The sequence below is a fragment of the Musca vetustissima genome, unplaced genomic scaffold (genome assembly GCF_032173495.1).
Source record: "Musca vetustissima isolate MV318-11 ecotype Yass unplaced genomic scaffold, APGP_CSIRO_Mvet_v1 utg1152, whole genome shotgun sequence".
NCBI classification, from domain to species: domain Eukaryota; kingdom Metazoa; phylum Arthropoda; class Insecta; order Diptera; family Muscidae; genus Musca; species Musca vetustissima.
The window spans coordinates 161,023-182,358 of NW_026879402.1; the positions used below are offsets into that span (position 1 = coordinate 161,023).

A 21,336-nucleotide genomic window follows, 5' to 3' on the forward strand; every position below is an offset into this window, starting at 1 on the left:
AAATTGAAAATTTATTAAATTAGTCCACGTATTTTTAGTTTCGATTGGAAATTTCAAATTTCCAGAATGTTTTGTTTTTGTTTTCAAAAAAAAAAAAAAAAAAAAATGAAAAATACGTTCTGTCAAAGTTGAAATTGTTCAACTTGAAATTTTGTACGTTCGACGTATTTCGGTAACATTCATTCTACTTTTGTGGTGAAAAACGTCGAACGAGCTAGTTGAATTTTAGGTAAGGCTGTAAAACAAAAAATTAAGAAATTGAAATAAATACCGAAAAAACTTTATTTCTAATTTGCCTACTATCACCAAGATATCCCATAGAAAATCGGGAATTCGGAAATTCTTCATGAAAATTATAGATATTTGGATATACTCCACTAAAAATCGTATTCCTAAGTAACGTTAATTTTTATTAAATAGTATATTATATATTGTTCGGTTTTATCGTCAAAATCGTATAAAATCCATTATACTTAAAGTTCCTTTTTCACAATTAATACTTTGTGGACCCACCGAAAATACAATGGGTTTTTGTCTTCGGTAAGACAATTTATTTTCAAACACATCTATATTTGGAACTATTAACTACACGTGAAGGGATAACATGAAATATTAGTTCTGTTCCAGAACCTTAAAAAATCTACTCATTTTACAAGTTTTGCAACTTTTTACTCGGAAATCGTTCCTCAACCCACAAAACTGGTAAAACATTGAATCAAATTTAAGAGAGCACAAAACAAAATGGCGTTCTCTTTGTAAACTTTTTACTAGAGAAATTTGAACGAGTAAAAATGGTAAACGGGAATGCCAACTTCTGATTGGTTGTTATGTTGATTTTGAAGTGCATATTGCCATATAATTTTGGCATATTTACTAGATTTGTGTTCCCGAACTTTTCAAATTATTTTGTACTCTGAGAGCCATTTTGAAATGTTTCTCTTTTACTAGCTTTACTATTAAATAAGTACTGGAACAGACCAATTATTACATACACTGTCTACATTATACATGAAATTACAACTAAATGCAACCAGAATTAAAATCATTTTTTGAAACATTTGTTTTCAGACCAAGTTAATGCAATACAATGTTTTAAATGTGCTGTCACTGTGGAAAAAACACATTCTTATACAAAAAATATTACTATAATTACACCCATGTGCTCAAAGTTCGACGAGTCTGAAGAATATATAGTGGATTGTAAATATTCTACGATGTGCCTAAAAACTATTTCAACTCTACGATTACAAAATGGACAAAATTTAGAGACTGTTACTCGTGGCTGTGCCCCTCAAAAAGATACAAAACAGGTATGTTTTAACGTATTTAAAACATGTGCACATAACTATTGAAACTGAAAGATTTTTGCATTGATTTGACATTACTTTTATTTGTTAAGGGCCCCATACACTATAATTCATGCCGTCATGCCGATGAACCCCTTTTTGTATATGTGAGATTGACTAGTGTATGGCAAACTCTTCAATCACTGTCCCAAAAATTGAATTTTGAGTCGTAAATTCAGTTGTTTTTTTATTCCGTCACAATTTTATTATTTTTGTACACAAAATTCTTTACTGACAACTTTCAAAATGAATATTATTCGCCAGATTGATAGGGGTTTATTTTCAAAATCAAAACTATTTTGATTATCTTCATGCATTGTTTGTGTCACACATACATAAATAAACTTTCAAAAAATAACACATACTATGATATATGCTGTACGGCATGATGTATAGTGTATGGGACCCTTTATAACAAAAAGTTGGTGCAAATAAATGCCATGAAATACATTTTTACGTTATCCTTCACATAAAGTATATTTCCAGAAATAATTTTTGCACTTCTGTTTTAGGTATTTTATAATGGTCGATGGAACCAGGAGTATTCAGTACAAGAAGTATATGAAGAAGGCTGTAAAGAAATAACTGAAAATACTATGGCTGCCTCATTGAAGAAACACTGCTATTGTCGGGGAGATTTGTGTAATAATTCCAATCATAATTTTAATGTCAAAACTTTGAATGTGATAATTGCACTGTGTACAATTATGATTTGTTTTCATAAGAAAATTATGTAGACTATATTGGACAGAATCTCCCCATTTATAATTTATTTATGTGTTCTATCGTAAGACTTGGTACTAACATACTCGTATGTATATTGTTCGTTAAATATAGTAAATATTGTGATATGTTAATTGTGAATAAATCAAATTAGTTTATCATATGTTAAAAAGTTATATTGCTCATAGTATTTATCAAAAATGAAACTAATCGGTGCATGAAGTCTTATACAGTGCCGACAAAAATAAGATGGTAGTTTAAACGTGTTTTTGTAGGAATGGAAAGACGGATTTAGCACATTAATAAATATTTTATCATCTGTGGTTTCAAATATATGTTCGAATTTTTGTGCATGCCTTGTGCATATACCCTCTATTTAAGAAAAAATCTTGATATAATAGTAAATGTTGTGTTCTAATTGATAGTCTATTTTAATTTATTGATTGGAGAATTTGTTAAAACTAGTAGCAATCATTTTTATCCCTTGTGATTCGTGGTAGGATTTCGTAGAGGCCAAATCTAGCGAAGAATAATGAGATTTTGTCTTGTACGCTATTTTTTCATGCAGACTCAATGTATTCCACATTACCTGCACTTAGGTTTCTACAGTAAATGACTTGATTTTTTCATAAATTGGTGATATGTTGTGTAATTGCGCATATTATTTAATTTTTAGTACTTACTAATTATTTTATAACTTAAGTAAAAACAAAATTAAAATACATCTGTAAAACAAAAATTAAGTTTTTAGCTTGAACCGAAAAAAGTCAATTTCATGCAAAATTTAATTTTTACTAGTGATTCTCAAAGTGATTTACTCTAGCTCATACGGATTTAGCCAATAAGGTAACCAATAGGAGGTTGTACAGGTAGATTGAGGGATCTGTGTCCTGGAACCTAACATAATTTAACTATCTGTCGTATATCATGAAGAGCATCCCTGCAATCACCAACCGCTTTTGAGTTAATAGTACACGACTTAAGTGTCTAACGGCCGCCGGACTATCGACATATATTGTCACCGGTCCTATGTTGTCGGCAATAAGTGTTTTGACTATTTCAGCCGCTTTCGTGGTTACCAGGATCTTGGCCTGAAGAACGCTACTAAGATCGTTAAGTTTATATGAGTTGTAGATGGCTAGTTCCTTGCAGAAAACACCTGCGCCAGTACCTTCCTCCATCTTCGACCCGTCTGTAAATATCGACAGACCGGCCAGAGGTAAGGAACCACTTGCCTAGGATTCCTTACTAAGAAACGTTATGAGACTGAGTATTGCCGCTAATGTGAGCACTCCTCTCTCAGGGCACATCTTGCAACGTGGAATTTAACTAGAATATCCAGTGGTTGGAGATTCAGGAGTGTATTCAAGGCTGACAGAGGAGGTCATTGACTTAACCCTCTCAAATCTAGACGACTCCGTCATCAGAAATTGGAGGGTATCTGATGAATGTTCCTTCTCGGATCATTTAAAGATTCTCTTCGAGTACTCTTTTGACGGAGATAAACAACAGCCTTATCGAAATCCAAGGAGAACAGACTGGGAAAATTCACATAGCTAACGAACTCCCAGCTGACTCTTAACACAAACTTAGGAACAGCTGTGGAACTCAACGGGGTCGTGAAAAATCTAACGGATGTTCTCCTTGGTTGCCATAAGGAATCCTGTCCGCTCACACATCCTGGGAAGAAATCTCGGCCAGTGTGGTGGAACAAGGAACAGGGCGCATAAGTCTAAACTCGACACTGATTGGAACTCCTATAGAGTTAGTTTCAATAAATACAAGAGTGAAACAAAACGCGCGAAGAAAAAGTCATGGGTAAATTTCTGTGAGTCGATAGAAGGAGTCAACGACGCTGCTAGGTTTCGAAACCTAATATCCAAGGACCCGAAGTCCATCGGTAGTATTAAGAAGCAGGATGGAGCGTTGACGGACTCAGGTTCTGAGACTCTAAATCTCCTAGCCGAGACTCATTTTCCGGGTTGCAAAGACATGGGTACCATCGACGGTGAACGTGATCGGCCTTTTGCCACTCCGGATCTGGATCTCATTAGCAAGGTGGTTAACAGAAATAAGATACGATGGGCGGTCAACACATTCAAGCCGTATAAATCGCCAGGACCGGATGGTATTCTACCGACGATGCTTCAATATGCCTCGCCAAGTATTTATCTGATCCATGAGAAGATTTATACTGCGTGTCTGACTCTCTCGTATGTTCCGGATCTATGGAACGAGGTAAAGGTTACTTATATTCCCAAAGTAGGGAATCCAAGCCACTCTGCACCAGAAGACTATAGACTCATTAGCCTATCATCCTTTCTCCTCAAGACTCTCGAAAGACTGATCGACCTGGAGATAAGGAGTCGTATAGACACCACCTCTCTTAGCAACTCACAACACGCATACATAAAGGGCAAGTCTGTGGAATCTGCACTGCACGAGGTGGTAGGCTATATTGAGAGGAACATGGAAAATTCAAATTTTACGCTGGCCTCCTTCTTAGATATAGAGGGAGCCTTTAACAACGTTAAACTTGAATCCATAAACCACTCACTTAGGGAAGTTGGCATTCCTGATACCCTGACATATTGTATAGATAAAATGCTTAACAGCAGAATTATAAATTCAAGTGTGGGGGACACAAAAATCAGGAAAACGGTAACTAGAGGCACACCTCAAGGAGGGGTGCTTTCGCCGTTACTATCGCTACTGGTAATTAATATCATATTGAGGGAATTGGACGGGAAAGGTATCAAAGTTGTAGCTTACGCGGACGACGTGGTGATATTGATCTCCGGGAAATTTCCGTCTACAATCTCTGAGCTTATGCAAAGAGCCTTACTGACGCTGTCACGCTGGGCCAGGGCAAATGGTCTTGGTGTAAATCCAACGAAGACGGAACTGGTAATGTTTACTAGGAAGCGTAAGCTCGGCGTTTTTGCTCCACCAACATTGGATGGAGTGCAACTTCACCTATCTCCCGAAGCAAAGTACCTCGGCACAATCCTGGACTGTCAACTACGATGGAAAAGGAACGTTGAGGAGCGGGCGAAGAGAGGAATGATTGCACTCTATGATGCAAGAACTCCATTGGGAAAAGCTGGGGGCTAAAACCATCGACTATACACTGGCTGTATAACTCGGTGGTGAAGCCCATCTTGTCCTATGGCTCTCTTGTTTGGTGGAACTGTCTGAGAAATTAGACAAGGTACAAAGAACCGCCGCGATTTTAGTTACAGGAGCCAGAAGAAGTACGCCACAAGCAGCTTTGAACGCAATGCTGTATTTCAAGCCTCTGGGCCTCAGTATTAAGTGTCAGGCTGCGCGTAGCGCCCTAAGGCTGCATGAACAAAAACTCTGGCGGAACTGTACCTTTGGGCATAGTAGTGTTCTGAATGAACCAGGTATAGCATTGGACCAACTCGTTAAACTAAGCGACTATATATCACCAATCCTTAGATTTGACGATGTAGATGTCGTTATTCCTAGTAGAGACGACTGGAAACGAAGTAACCCTCCTCTGGACGGTCTGGCCTTCTATACAGACGGATCCAAGATGGAAGAAGGTACTGGGGCAGGCGTCTACTGTGAAAGGTTAGGCCTTGAGTTAACCTACAAGCTGGATAGCAACTGTAGTGTTTTCCAAGCTGAAATCTTCCCGATCTGGAAGGCAGCGGAATTGATAAAAAGTCTGGATGCTGAGGCCGCTAAACCGGTGACTATCTATGTGAATAGTCAACGGCTCTTAAATCCATCAAATCTTGTCACATCAAATCCGAAGCCGTCCTCAAGTGTGGAGCAGATCTGGAAGAACTTAACCATAGCTATCGGTTGTGTTGGGTACCAGGACATTGTGACATCTTGGGTAATGAAAGAGCGGACGAACTAGCTAGACGAGGATCTCAATTCACCGATCTAGAAACTGATGACTCAATCAAACCACCCATATGTCTTTTCTATGGGAATTGTGTTGCAGTCACACATGTGACTGCACATCCCCAAACCTAACCTAAGGCTGACAGTGGTGTGCTTATTAGGGCTCCACCGATTAGCAGGACTACATCATCGACTACAAACCTTTCTCCTAAGGTGATCGAATTTCAGAAGTGTCGCATTTATCACCATAGCCATAGTAGAGAAGATAGTACTCCTCCCTGTGGTGTGCCTCTATTGACAGATTTCATTACAAAACTCTCTCCAATAGACGAATTGATTATTCTGCTTTCCAACATTCTTTCAATCCAATCCGTTCGGAGGGAGGGGATACCTGAACTATCGAGTGTAGAATGGATAGCTTCCAGATTCACATTGTTGAAGGCACCTTCAATGTCAAGGAACGCAGCCAATGTGTAACCGGAGGTATCCATATTCTTCTCGATATATCCGACCACTTCATGTAAGGCAGTGCCCACTGATTTGCCATTGATGTAGGCATTCTGGTCCTTAGGTAGAGTATCACTCGGCTTCCCAGCTGTCGGAATGAAAGTCACCGTTACCTCTTTCCATATTGTCCATACCAGGTTTGGGTAGCTTATAGTGTTCTCTATCAGCTTCTCTTCTTCCTTGGTTCGAACGTATGTCGAGGTGCAAATCGCACTTCGGCGTTATGGTCCCTACAACCAGAGAACTGGGTTGATGATAGAAGATCACGAGTCTCTCTGCCACAGTTAGTCCACGATCCGACGCTTCGCTTAATACTTCGCTTGTAAGGGTTATGTCAATGACTTCGCTTCTATTTACGAACGTTGCTGTATTGCGCCTATTTCCATATCCTAAGAATATATCTAAGTATAAAATCAAATATGCCTCACCTCTTGGATTGGTGTCACTGTTACCCCAGTGGAAGTGATGGGCATTGGCATCACATCCAATCACTAGATCACCAATGTTGTTCATAGCCTCCATAAGGTTTTGTACAAAAGGTACGGCTGGGTCAGGAGCCTCATACGGGAGTATACGGCACATGTCTGACTGTCGTCATCAAATCAATGTTAGCCATACGGCTGAGGGTATAAAAAGGAATACCAGAAATAGAATAGAAAAATCGGAAACTGCTTTACTCCTATTTCAATTTGGGTAATACACGCGATTACCTATTTCGCTTCAAGCCTTCAAGTGGTTAGCAAATATATTTTCACAACACTCCTGATATACAAACTCGGACAAGTGGTAAAATATAAGTATTTTTACTTGTTTCATCAACCAACGCCCTTCTGTATAACATGTTAGTAGGTAAGGGAAGTAAAAATATGAATACGTCGTTTTTAATTCCAACGTACAAACTAACCCTTACCCACAATCTTATAGTAGCGGTTAACAATGTTATGAGTAATACATATACGACTTTCGAACAAATGAATGTAAGTGTTTTAGAAAACATTAAACATCGAGATTCCGCAACGTATTGTACGTTCACGGAAATTTTTATTTATATACCCGGTAAGAGTTAATGTTTTGAATAGATATGAGGGAAACTGGTACTTAACATAAAATATGTCCATACTATGTGAACAGCGTCTGTGATTCCTGCGATGTGGTAAATGAAAAAAAAAAAACTATATTTATGGTTCGGTTTTTCTTGAAAGATCAAGTGCTTGGGTATATTATTATTAACCATTGTACGATAACCTGCATGGATTTCGGAGCTGCATCCCTCCTTCACATAGCATCGTTTCTTCAATTGTTCTTCCTCAAACTGTAAACTAATTTCCTTATATTAATGCAGAAGGAAGCAGTATGATTGTTGTAAGAAAGTGTTCAGAGGTCTATGAAACCACGTGAAACCTATGAAACCACGTTTTCTCTACATTTACCGTTATAAAATTATTTTTCGAAGTGACCCAGAAAAACAAAAGGTATTTTCGTGGTCCAGGGACTCCAACTAAACAGAATTGGTACATTGGAACCCCTAAATAATTTTCCTGTCGCACAGCATTTATACTCTTTGTGAAGTTGTAGAAAACACATAAATGATTTGGAAAGCGGTGCAATTTGTTTACTTAACATTTATTTTATATATATTTATATAATAAAAAGACATAACAATTATGATTAAAATATACAAAATATATCCAATGGTTAATAATTGAAAAGAATATACATAACTTAATTGGTTATCTTAAAATTATGCAACACTATGACATTCATACGATGCGGTATTATATATACTCAAAAGGAATGAACAGCGTACATCATCATTTGAACATCATGTGGCTCAATGTAGTATATGATGACCAATTCGCTGGTTTATTGCAAATTCCCATTTACACCTTGCAACACATCGAAACATATTCCGCAAACTCTCACTGGTTTATTTACGCCAAACTTTAAAATGGGGACATCATTATTCGAACATTTTGAGCACACAACTCGTCCACAGTGTCGACTTGAAAAGACAAATACATATATAAAAATGTTAACCAAATTTTCAAAATCAAATCAAATCTTTTAAATAAAATGCGTTTGAATCGATAAAATATTTTTTATCGATTCATACATACTATAGGTTTATCTGCGTACTTTTCACAAATTCAAAATAGCTTTCGCAATTCACATTGCTTCACTTAAGTTTTGTGTAAAAAGACAACATATAGTAACTTTTTGTACAAAATATCGAGTACGCAGATCGACTTTATGTTAAAAATATAGAGTTCACTTCAATTCAATTCACAATATTTTATTGGACTTTTGTGTTAAAGACAACATTTAGAAACATTAATACAAAATAGGCAGTACATAGACTGTCTTATAAATAAAGTATTTAAAATGTTTATATTTCTGGACTACATAATATTTACGCAAGCTACATTTTCTCACTGTTAAGTCGTTCAAGTTGTGCTTTTAGGTAAGATTCGAAATATTTGTCAATCTGATTGTATGTTTCTAAGATTTTAAACATGACGAAAAAAAGTGGTACTGTTACATGGACGTTGTACTAATAGTTGACCTGCACTTACAATTTCTGAGGGTAAATTAGTTAGTCACTAAGTTAGAAAATAAAATCAATAGGACAAGACCTTCCATACACCTAAAGTTGGACGATATAGTTATATAAGTATAGTTTAGCTACAACAAATAATTCTATTGTGGTGGAACAAAATTATTACCGAACTAATATCTCATATAAACATGTAAAATGCGTAAGTCACATGAAAACATTCGAAGCTGTTTACTTTCTCATCGTGAAATGGTGAACAGTTGCCCTAATTTGAAATTAATGAATGACTCATTTATAGCCTGTCCCTGTAAAATTCGAAATGAACCAATTCCGTCGTTTCATATTCCACGAGCTAGAATATTGAACAAAACTAAAACAAAAATTACGTGTTTAGAGTACAACATAACTTCTCAGTCACTGTCCAAATTTTTCTAGGATGCGTAAACTATTCATGTCGATTTCTAATGTATACGTAATATGTTATTAATTGGTACCTCTATCCAATAATTCAATAATATTACTTACCAATGGTGTTTTCGCATTGTGAGTGAAAATTTAGAATTGCATTCTTGGCATAAATCGGATTCGGACCAAGGCGATTCCTGTGGTAATTGATCTAGAAGTCTGTGTAATAGTTGGTCTGTTGCCAGTTTAAAGTTGAATATGCTGATACCATCACGATTCTCAGTTCCAAGACAAGCTCCATTTTTAACAAGTACTTTACAAAGAGGTGCTTGACCACGCATAAATGCCAGCAGTAATGGTGTATTACCATCCATGTCCGGTGCATTAATGGGATATTTCGGCATACATTCTATGAAAAGGTCACAGATAGCTGCAGCATTATTATCTTCTCCGGTTCGGCAAAGTTCGTGAAGGGGATTGCGACCCTTATTGTTTATAGCTTCAGCATTAATGCTGGATTCCGTTAAGAGCTCTCGAACAATATTCAAGTGACCACAACGAACTGCTATGTGCAAGGCGTTGTTGCCCTCTCCATCGACTGCGTCGTAATCTGCCCCATTTTGTATAAGTGCAGAAACAGCCGCGAGATTGCAACGTTCGGCCGCAATATGCAATGGTGTCTTCTGCATAGCATCTCTTTCATTTATACGTGCTTCTGCCAGAATCAAATTTCTGGTTATCATTTCATTGCGAGATGCCGCAGCTAAATGCAAAGGTGTAGACTGATTCGCATCATGAACTCTGGAGTTAACGTCCACCTGTATGGCAAGCAAAAACAGAACACTTTCAAGGTCATCCTTCATAATAGCCAAATGCAAAAAGTTTCGTCCCCTTGAATCCATTTGTTCGGCAGCGTTTGGCAAACGATCTAAAATTCGTTGTGCTGCTCGGTGGTTTCGTTTTGTTAAAGCCGTTGCAAACGGAGTGTTGCCATGTTTGTCACGGATTTTCAAATCGATTCCCGGATGACAAAGTAGAATTGATATTATTTCTTCGTGCTGGTTTTCAATGGCAACGTGTAGTGGTGTTTTATTTTCTGCGTCCAAGGCATTCACATTTGCACCGTGGTCGATTAGGTTTTGAAGAACCTTAACAAGACCCCATTGCGCACATAAATGTAAAGGTGATGCTTTGTCCGTCGCTTCCTCTCCACCTTCACCTTTTGGACCCGGTTGTCTAGGCGAGTCAAGATCGCATTGACTACGTATGAGAAATATTGCAACCGACTCTTTATTTTCATCGATGGCTCGATGTAACAAAGTTTGCTGACATCCATCTGGACCAGGACCCCAACAATCAGTATCGACTCCATGTCGTACCAACACTTGAGCGACGTCATCGTATTCCAGTTCTAGAGCCGTCCACAATGGCGGATCCCCTTTATTGTTTGGAGCGCTAAGAGCAACGCCTCGCGTACACAATGCATCGACAACCTGAGGCATATGACAGTGTATGGCCAATTGTAGTGGAGATTCTTGCTCACCGGTCAACGCGTTCATATCCGCCCCTTGCTGTAATAGAAACACTGCAATATCCGAGTCATGATTGAGAATAGCCTGATGCAGTAACGTCATATCTTGGCCATTGCGGGCATTTACATCCGCACCACCTTTAATCAAAATTGGTACCAATTCGGTGCGGTTTAAGAGTAGGCTCAAACTTAGTGGAGAATCTCCGTTTGCATTTTTTATATTAAAATTAGGAATTTCACATGCTTTATTATCTCCACTTTCCCTACATTTCAATGAAAAGTCAACGAAAGCTTCTATAACGTCAGTAGAACTATGTTCGACCGCAACATGTAATGGAGATTTCAGGTCAGGCACGCTTGATTGAATATTTGGTGATGCCCCAGCATCAAGTAATTTCTCAGTTAATTTTCTTAAGTTTCTTTCGGCTGCTATATGCAAAGTAGTTAAGCCCAGACGATTGATGTGGTTTAGATTAGCATGGTCTACAAGGAAAACTGCCGAATCTTCTAAGCCTTTACTGGCTAAAACTTGCAGTAAACTGTCATGACTTTCCGATTTCAAAGGATTTGCCCGAGCACCAAGATCAATTAGTTTTCTTGCTAGCTCTAAGCTCCTTTCAGTTCCATTCAGTAGACTTAATTCCAAACAACATTTTTCCTCTAAAGTACGCAAATTAATGTCAATATTATTCACACCCAGGAGCAGATTTTGCATTTCGACATTTCCTGATTCTATAGCTAAATGCAATGGAGTCTGCCCAATACGATTCTGTATATTTACGTCTGGTTTCAAACTAAGAATTTTTTCCCCCACTCTAACCATGTTGGAATATACCTCTGAATCTGTGTTATTCGGATTGTAAGCACAAACAATATGTAAAGCTGTATCAGCATTCGATCTGAAATTACAATGTTTTTTTTATGGAAAGAAGTAATCTAATTTATTGGACATATATTTTTTTAATTACCTGGAAGTTAGGTTTAAATCACAGTTTCGTTCCAACAGGAACTCAGCTGAGAATATATCGCCTCTTTTAACCGCATCAATAAGTATTGTTGAACCCTAGAATTTAATGCGAAACATATTCGAATGAATGTCACTGTAATATGATTATAAATTTACCTCAGCGTCGTACGCGTTTATATTCGCTGCTCCATTTTTCACGAGGGTCTGGGCTATCGGCAAACTCTTTCGCATTAGAGCCATTTGCAATGGCAAATAACCTTGTTCTCCCAAACTATTGACTAGTTCTGTTAACTAAAAGTAAAGAAAGAGTTTAAATTATTATTGGATTTCTACCCTATGAAAATAATAAAAAAAATATGCAGAAATATCTGTATCTGTATCTAATTTTTAAATTCAGATTTCCGAACACAAACATTAAAAAACGAAGAATGTTTTATCTTTCCTATAATATAATCAGAAATTCAATTAAATTCAATTTACATTGTAATAGCATACACTTAATTAATATTATATGGATTTTAATTTCATGTGGCAGTACTTGGGCCCGAAAAAACATAAATATGTAAGATTTTTTATGATTCACAACAATGCACCGATATATAACAAAATATTTGGGATATACGCTTTTTAAACACTAGAAATATTTTGGCCTTACTGCACCGGAGCATAACCATGCATGTACACTAAAACGCTAGGTACGAGTATAATAATTTTTTAATGCACTGTAGATGCAGTTTTAATTGTCATATTGAAACCTTTGTTAATTTAAACCTAATTTAAAAAAATATAGCTGAAATAGTATTAATATTCCAGAATATATCATATATGTATGTGACTTCACAAAATATAAACAGAATTAAAACATGTGCTTACTTCAGCTGGTTTTATTGGTTTTTAACATTTTATTTTCGTGGGGTTGTAATCTTGATCTTATTTGAATTTCAATAATTTTAAAGGGTAAGATTTATATTTGAGTACGGCTATGCAGAACATTTGGAATTTAGTTATGCCGCATTAAAAGTCACACATAAAAAATGTATCGACAACTAACAGAATGTCGTGAACATTACTCATACAATTTAAATATATTATTAATCATTGTAGTCTTAATCAAGACTTTAAACACAAATCAAAATGTCAATGTGGTTTATGTATTCTACCGAAAATATAAAATATGAAACACTGTTATGTATTTTTAATTTATTTAGTTTATTCTTTGTTTGGGTTTTTATTTTTTTTATATATAAGTTAATATAAGTTATTGCTTATGAAATAAATGAAATGAAATGGGTTTTTATTTTTTTTATATATAAGTTAATATAAGTTAAAATTCCTATTTCGTATTTTATTAAGCGCACGAAGATAAATATAGACCCGATAAGGGTAATTTTAACATGCGTCACTCATGCGTTACTCATATAATTATTATGTTGGTTTTGAGAATTGGAATTGCAGGCGTATCAGCATTAATTAAACGAATATTTTCTCTCAAGAACGCAACATCTCCACCGAAAAATGTATTCATGGTTTATACAAAGAGAACATCGGATCATACAAATCATTGCATTGATTAATCTCGTAATTGGTAAGTTTGTTTAAGGTTTGCCTAGGTTCACCACACGTTGATAATTTTTATTTTTCAAACAGATCAATCGATTGCTATTCAATGTTTTAGCTGTTCGGTTACGAGTAGTATCACTTATATCAACAATCAGAAGAAGATTTTACCTCCCTGCTCTCATTTCAATGGTTCTTCTCAGTTCATTGTGGATTGTCCCTTTTCTACAATGTGTATGAAAATGGTCCACACTATGTACCTGAATAATGGTGAGGAACTACAGACATTTACGCTACAATGCGCGCCACAAAGACAAAGCCGTCATGTAAGTTGTTTTGTAACGTATTTCGCTAAGCTTTATATCTATTTAAAATACAATTGTTATACATTTTTATAGGTCCTAAGAAATGGATTTTGGGAGGAAGAGTTTGTCGTTAAGGAAGTATACCCCCAAGGCTGTGTTTTAGACAAAAACAACCTGAATTGTTATTGCCGAGAAAACTTATGCAATTCTGCTAAAAGTAGCCTTTTAAAATCAGAAATAGTATACCCAATAAGTTTAGTTGTAGTTGTATTTTTTCTACGAACATTATTTTCAAGAAAAATATAATAATGTTTAATAAATATAATGACTTTGGAAAACAGTAGTGCGATTCTCTAATAGGCCCCACATACTATACATCATGTTGTCATGCCGATTAACCCCTTTGTGTATGTGTGAGATTGACTAGTGTGTTTCAAGGTAGATGTATTAGGTAGTCGCATCGACCCAGTTGATTGTAATTCAGTGTTACAAAACAAATTGTATCGTGATTTTTTTCCAAGTTTACTGCGAGAGCAACATTAAAATACCTAAAAATGGACAGATATTTTATATGAGGGCTACATAAAAACTGAAATGATTTTCTTGAAAGGTATTTTTAATACTACAAGAGCCCACAATATCATGTTACAGCCCAAGTTACAAGAAAGGAGACTGGACGGAAAGCGCTGTGACAAATGGAATAGACACTCCACTTTATGGTGGAGGGAGTAAAACATTGTGAAATATGGAACGTCGCCACCATTTTCATACCTCTACGAGTGAACCAAGCAGTATAGTCGGGCGTTCAATATAACACCCTTAACAACTACCATTGCACATAAATTTTCAATTTATGCATGCTTGTTACCCAGATCCATTTCTCATATACAATTTGGTGGACACTCATGACTAGAACGATTCTACTAGTTGATATATGATAAACAATAAACAAAAAGATTAGTCTAGGATCAACATCAAAAGGCCATGGTTGTCAAATTAGTTTACGTTTATGCATGGAGTTAAACGGCATTTACATTAGAACTTTTTACTGGGTTATCCTACTCAAGGCCAATATAAGATCGGACAGTCAATTCAATATAAATTAAATATCGTTTTTTTGCAGCACATTTGGACAATTTTAAAATTTTAAAGAAAATTTTGAAGTAAATTATCTTACAAAATTATAAATTGTGTTGAGTTATTTATTTAAGGCGAAACAATTACTTTTCGCCTTGGCAAAAAAAAGGCTATATGCGTTTTTGATCGCTTTATTGTGAACCATAACTTAATGGGTCCATTTTATTTGCCAACATACCAATTGAATTAAAGGTCCGGCTATAGTTATGATACGCAGTGTATAGGCCTTGAACCTACTCTATGAGAATTTATATGACTTGTATACAATGGAGTTGACAATTGAAATCCACTGAGTTAACGAAATCCGGTATTATGTATACGTACTATCAAGGTTTATTCATAAGGTTAACAGGGTGGCGAATTCGAAGTCTTCATCTACTGTCAAACATATTGTTTGAAAAATAAATAAACAAAAAATATTTTTATTGGAACCAAATATTCGTGAACAATACTACTATCATTTCATTATTTGAAAGATATTTTGAATTTTTATCCTATTCTGGTTGGTATTTCGCGATTAAAAAGTTGACAGCAAGAGAAGACTAAAGCATGAATTCGACTGCTGGTTAGCATTATGAATAAACCTTGGGTACTATTATTATTTAGACACATAAGGGGCAACATAACAACGTTACCTAAATTTCAACGAGGCGTACAAAAATATTCAACTTCCCTACTATGGCGAAATGTTTTGTACAGCCCAAGGTCGATATATAAGGTAGCCGCATCGGAGAATTGGGAACATGATATTGTTAACAAGGCGACGTAAAAAAACTCGAAGCAAATTAACTTCCAGCAATCAGAATTAAGCGTTTTGAAAAATGAAAATTATTTGTTTATTTTTTGAATATTTTAAAAATTATAAATGTTGTGTAAATATTTGATTTTTGTATAAAAATAACATCAGAAGAACGCCTTAAATGCTAGAATGTTAGTGCCATAGGGTGTATAAAGAGATAACAAGATTTTGACCATTTTTCCGCAGTGTTTTTATGCCCTCACATGAAATTTGAAAAACAATAACATACAGAGAAATCTATTTTGACCCCAAAGTCTTGTTTTCGATTACATGGTCTTCTTATAAAAGTCTCATCTCGCAAAAGTCTCAACCGCTATGCCATTCTTTTTTATCCCTTGTTTTTCGTTATTTTTAATGTAGTTCAATTGTTATTTGGAAATGGATTTGAAAAAAGAAACAACTAATTGTTATGACATATAATGTCACCATCAGCTGGTTTGATACGATTGCCTTCTTAATATACCTTGGTACGGCCGTATTACCCAAATATGAGTCCATATCTCTTAGCGAGCTAAACAAAATCGAGAAATAATCTTGAAAAATTGAAAAATATGGGAAAAAATATTGACATTTGTTTGAAATATTTTTCGGGATTGCATCTTTATGAAATTGATACAGGACATGAAAGAAGAATATCAGCTAAGATGTTAACAAAATATCTCCCATTTTGAAAAAATGTTGAAATTTACATTTGCTATTTCAATTTTCATAAACGTAAACAAAGTTGACAACAATTAATTTATTTTCGACAGCATTGCCAAATTCAGTATAAATTGTTTGTTGTTGTTGTAGCAGCCCTATTGATTTTACACTGAGGGCTGAGGTGAGGTGACTGACGAAGACCTCTCTCTCGTGGAAACGCGCAACCAATCCTTGACATGTTTTGGTGTATGTTTGGAGGTTATTGTCAAACTAAAATACTCAAACAAGTGGTATATTTTCTTCAGCGAAGGGAACTATAGCATTATCCAACACTATCTAAAGTTGGCAATTTGTTGCCAACTTTAGATAATAATTGTAATTTTTTCATAAAGTAAATCACATAAAATAATCAGCGTATGGATGGGAAAGTGTTTTAATAAAAGTATATCGTCAGCTAAAATACAAAAAGGCGTAACTAACAAGAAATTGAAAATTGACTTTTTGAATGAATATTGTGAATGTCAATAAACTACATGTGTTGACAAAGTTTTACACGTCTGCGGTCAAAAAAGGAGTTTCTATTAACAAAAAGACGTAACTACAAGTGGGTTTATTTGATAAATGCAAAAAGGCGTAACTAACAAAAAATTCAAATTTTAACTTAATTGTTATGACTGCCATTAAACTAAATAACTAAATTTGTTAAAAAAAAGTTATAGTCTATTATTCGTCATATGCAATATCACCCTGCCGGGCATACTTTTTCATTTCACATGACATGTTTATAGTTTTCATTCAAAACAGTTTTTTGCTTCTCCTACACAATTATGCTTTTGTTAGTTACGCCTTTTTGCATTTTAGCTAACGATATTAAAGAATATAATAAAATATCGGTCAAATATATCATTTTTCTTTAATTAAAATGCGACATGCCGACTGACGATTGGTAACTAATGGCAACTATTGACAAAAAATCACTATTTTATTAAATTGTTAAATTAGTCAACTTTTACACAAAATAATTAACAACTTTTTTGTTGTATCGAGAAGTAAACATATTTCGAAACAGGTTCATCTGTTTCGAAATATGTTTGCTTCTCGCAATGAAATGGAAAAGCGTGGTTTTATATTTGCCGGAATCGGGATCGGCGTTGAGAGTTTCTCTCTCTCAGTGGTAAATTGTGAATTGGGTTGGAAAACATTACCACAGGTAGGAACAAAAAAGTACGATAAGGTACCTAAAATTCTACTTGAAATGATAATAAATCATAATTATCGAGAAGTATTGGCCAATATTTATACCAGTTATTTGCATAAATAATATATGTTATAATTTAAGCGTAAATGTATTCACGAATAATAAAAAAATCTAACTTTTATTTTGGTACGTTTATATCAATTCGTACCTTTTGTGAACAAAAAGTACGCTTGTTACAAGATTAAAAATAGCGCAACTCTAATTACTCTCTCAAGAGAGAGAAACTCTCAACACCGATCCCGATACCGACAAATATAAAACCACGCAAAGTGCACAGGAGAGAGTATCCTCTCTATTCTACGCTCTCTCCTAGAAATCACATTCAATTTCAATTTCTTTATTTTTCATTCGCTCAGTTCGTATGGCGGGGTTTTACATTTATCGGGATTGGTGTTGAGAGTTTCTCTCTCTTGAGAGAGTAATTAGAGTTGCGCAATTTTTAATTTTGTAACAAGCGTACTTTTTGTTCACAAAAGGTACGAATTGACATAAACGTACCAAAACAAAAATTAGATTTTTTATTATTCGTGAATAAATTAACGCTTAAATTATAACATATATTTTTTATGCAAATAACTGGTATAAATATTGGCCAATATTTTTCGATAATTATGATTTATTATCATTTGAAGTAGACTTTTAGGTACCTTTTCGTACTTTTTTGTTCCTACCTGTGGTAATGTTTTCCAACTCAATTCACAATTTACCACTGAGAGGGAAACTCTCAACACCGATCCCGATAAATGTAAAACCACGCATGCAGAGAGGACTTTCCAGTACTACGGTTGTCGATGTGATCTTAACTTTGTTTACGCTACATTGCTCACCGCGACTTCACTGCATTCTCGCTTTCGATCGAACACACAGTCATTAAGGTAAAGTTTTGTTTCTTGTGAAACTCATTAACTTTGCGAAAAAAGTTGAAAATATATTCTTTCACAAAATTGTTTTATGTTGTTTTTCTCTTTTTTGGTTTTTCTTCCCCTCATCGGTATCACGCCAACACATATATTTAGTTCATTTTCAAATACCTCATTATTAGTTAATAAATTTTATAAAATGATATTTTTGCCTGTTAGGGCAACAATCATTGATGGTTTTATTTGGTTTTCCTCTTTCGAGTTGAGTTAAATGATCAAATTTTTGTAATGAAAAGGAAAACCAGAGCGCTCAACTACAGTCGAAAGAGAAACCCCAAATAAGGTAAAATTTAACGTAAATAATGCAAACAAGAGTAATTGCTAATTCCCGAACAATTTACAATTAATCGAAGTCCCAATATATATATATATATATATATATATATAAATTGTAGATGTAAAATATATTTCCAACTACAAAGGACAATAATTAATTGGAATTTTAAATGTTTTCAATATGAATATTAACTTTACTTACGTTGCCGTCATTTTCTACGAGGCAGAGAAACACAACATCTTCTCTCAATAGACGTATAGCAGCATGAAGGGGGTATTTGGTCTTACTTTTTAGCATTTTAAACAACAAAGGTCCTGACATGTGTTCAAAATCTTGGGGAGTAAGATCCTCCCAATGTGTTGATATAAGCCCGGAACAGTAGTCAAGAAGACTGGCGGCACCAACTTCTTCTGCAACGCAATAAAATCGTACACAGGAACGAACTCCTACTGAAGCCACTAAGGCCCTTTCACACAATCCCAATAAACCTGGAAGACGAAAGCGATGAGATGCTTTTAACAGACCTAACGATAAACGGTCATGTTGTAGGTCAATAACATCTGTATAAATCCATCGCAATAGTGCCATAGCTATGTCCTCGTCCATATCACTCCAATCTAATTGCTCTACATCAGATAGGACATCTTCCCGCCATTCTTCGGACCTTGCGTGAAAAACGAATTTATGGGCCGGCATAACTTTTGTGCTCATTTGAATTGTCAAGTCGGAATATACGGTACGCCCGTATAGAGAAGCTACGGTTAGTGCCAACCGTGATACAAAGCTGCTAAATTCACCGACTGCATCGGAGTCGGAAGCAACAACTGCTTTACTGTATTTTCTTTCTAATTCCGCATACTCTTTTTGTAGTTTGGTGTATTCCTGTTTAAGTAGCGACAAGTGCTTTTCCAGTTTCTGCAATGTAGCTACATCCGGTGAACCTATTCAAAAATTAGAATTTTACAATGATTAGTACAACGCCCATAATAAAGTCCAGGTTTTGCAGAACTGCCAAACCAAAACAAACATGAATTTAATATCTTACTCATAATGCTTGTGGAGCCCTTTCGAATAACAAATAACTAAATTTAAATAAAAATTGTGTTTTTTACAGAACAAAAACAGATTTTTTTTTGTTAGCGGCTGAGAAATAATGTCGTTCGGAATAGGGATACGTACGTCGAATTTGGACTAATCGATTATTGGTAAAGTCTGAAAGTCGACTTTTAATCATGGCGGAAATTGCAAAGTTGACTTTTCATGGTCGACTTTTTTTACAATAAATAGGTACTCCCTCAAGCGGATAAACTAGCACTTTTGAATGGCCCGCTTGCCCGAATTTTTCTTGTTTGATAGTGTGGCCTCCCATGTTTGTCATTCATCAGGCAACCACATTCATGGTTGTTGGTCAGTCACTCAGAAGTGCTAGTGTGTACAACGCATCAAGCACAGCTGATTATCAGTTTAGCTCTCAAGATACATATGGTCTGTTCGCATAATGCAAGAAGAATTTTGGTCTGTTCCCGTACTGCAAGAATCTATTACTTTTTACCATAAATTTTGATATCATAAAGGAAAATGTGTCATCGTAGTAAAAAGCAGTAGATTCTTGCAGTACGGGAACAGACCTATACTTGTCAGTATAATTCGCCATTACATTTCCACTAAAAATTACCGTGTTTACTGTTTTCAAAATGGTAAGTATTTGGTCTGTTCCTGTACTGAAAGAATCTACTAATTTTTACTATTTTTACCGATATCATAAAGGAAAAATTGTTATCGTAGTAAAAAATTGTTCATTCTTGCTGGTTCTGGAACAGACCAATTATTTTGGACTATCAGCTCATTTATCGATTACTCACTGTGGTAATAAAAATTATATTCCATACAAACATTTCACGTTATTCCCTATAGTACGTTTACATTTAACCGGATTTCGTTAACCAAGTGGGTTTCAATTGTCAATTCCTTTGCATTTACGTCAAATAAATCCTCATAAAGTAGGTTAACCCGGTAAAAAGTTCTAATGTACAAGGAGTTCTACTCGATTATGGAATGAGTTAATTAGTCAATTTAATTTTTTAATATTTTTAGTTGTGGTGAAAAAATGTCAGATAAATACAACCACTTGTTTCGTATGTTTTTAATATTTGGCACAAGAAACCATTACATATATAGTTGTTTTTTTTTTGTCTTTTGATTTGAGAAAAATTTGTAATCAGTTAGTAGCTTTGCCCACCTTGTAATATTTATACCATGGACACACTAGAATTTCAGACATGCCATGTCGGCATCGTTTAATGTAAAAGAATAAAATATAATTGCGTCCTTATTATTCTTTTTGGTATAATGCAACTTATAGTACTTTACATTGTACGGAATTATTTAATTGTCAATTCCATTGCATAAATGCCAAATAAATCCTCATAATGGATTAATTCTTATAAATCGACTCGATTTATATTTATATCGAGGTACCAAATCCAAACTGTTTAGACAAGCAATAACATGATATAAAGTTGATTTGTC

General features: G+C 35.2%; 1 protein-coding gene across 1 annotated transcript; it reads right to left on the minus strand.

Moving 5' to 3' along the window:
• Positions 1-8,318: 8,318 nt before the first annotated feature.
• LOC133324306 (rabankyrin-5) lies at positions 8,319-19,569 on the minus strand. Its single transcript, XM_061533151.1, has 5 exons — positions 19,009-19,569; positions 12,069-12,203; positions 11,914-12,008; positions 9,535-11,844; positions 8,319-8,457 (listed from the first exon to the last, which is right to left on the minus strand). Exons 1-5 carry the CDS (start codon positions 19,516-19,518, stop codon positions 8,319-8,321), a joined length of 3,189 nt encoding a protein of 1,062 aa, XP_061389135.1. The 5' UTR covers positions 19,519-19,569.
• Between the last annotated feature and the right edge of the window lie 1,767 nt (positions 19,570-21,336).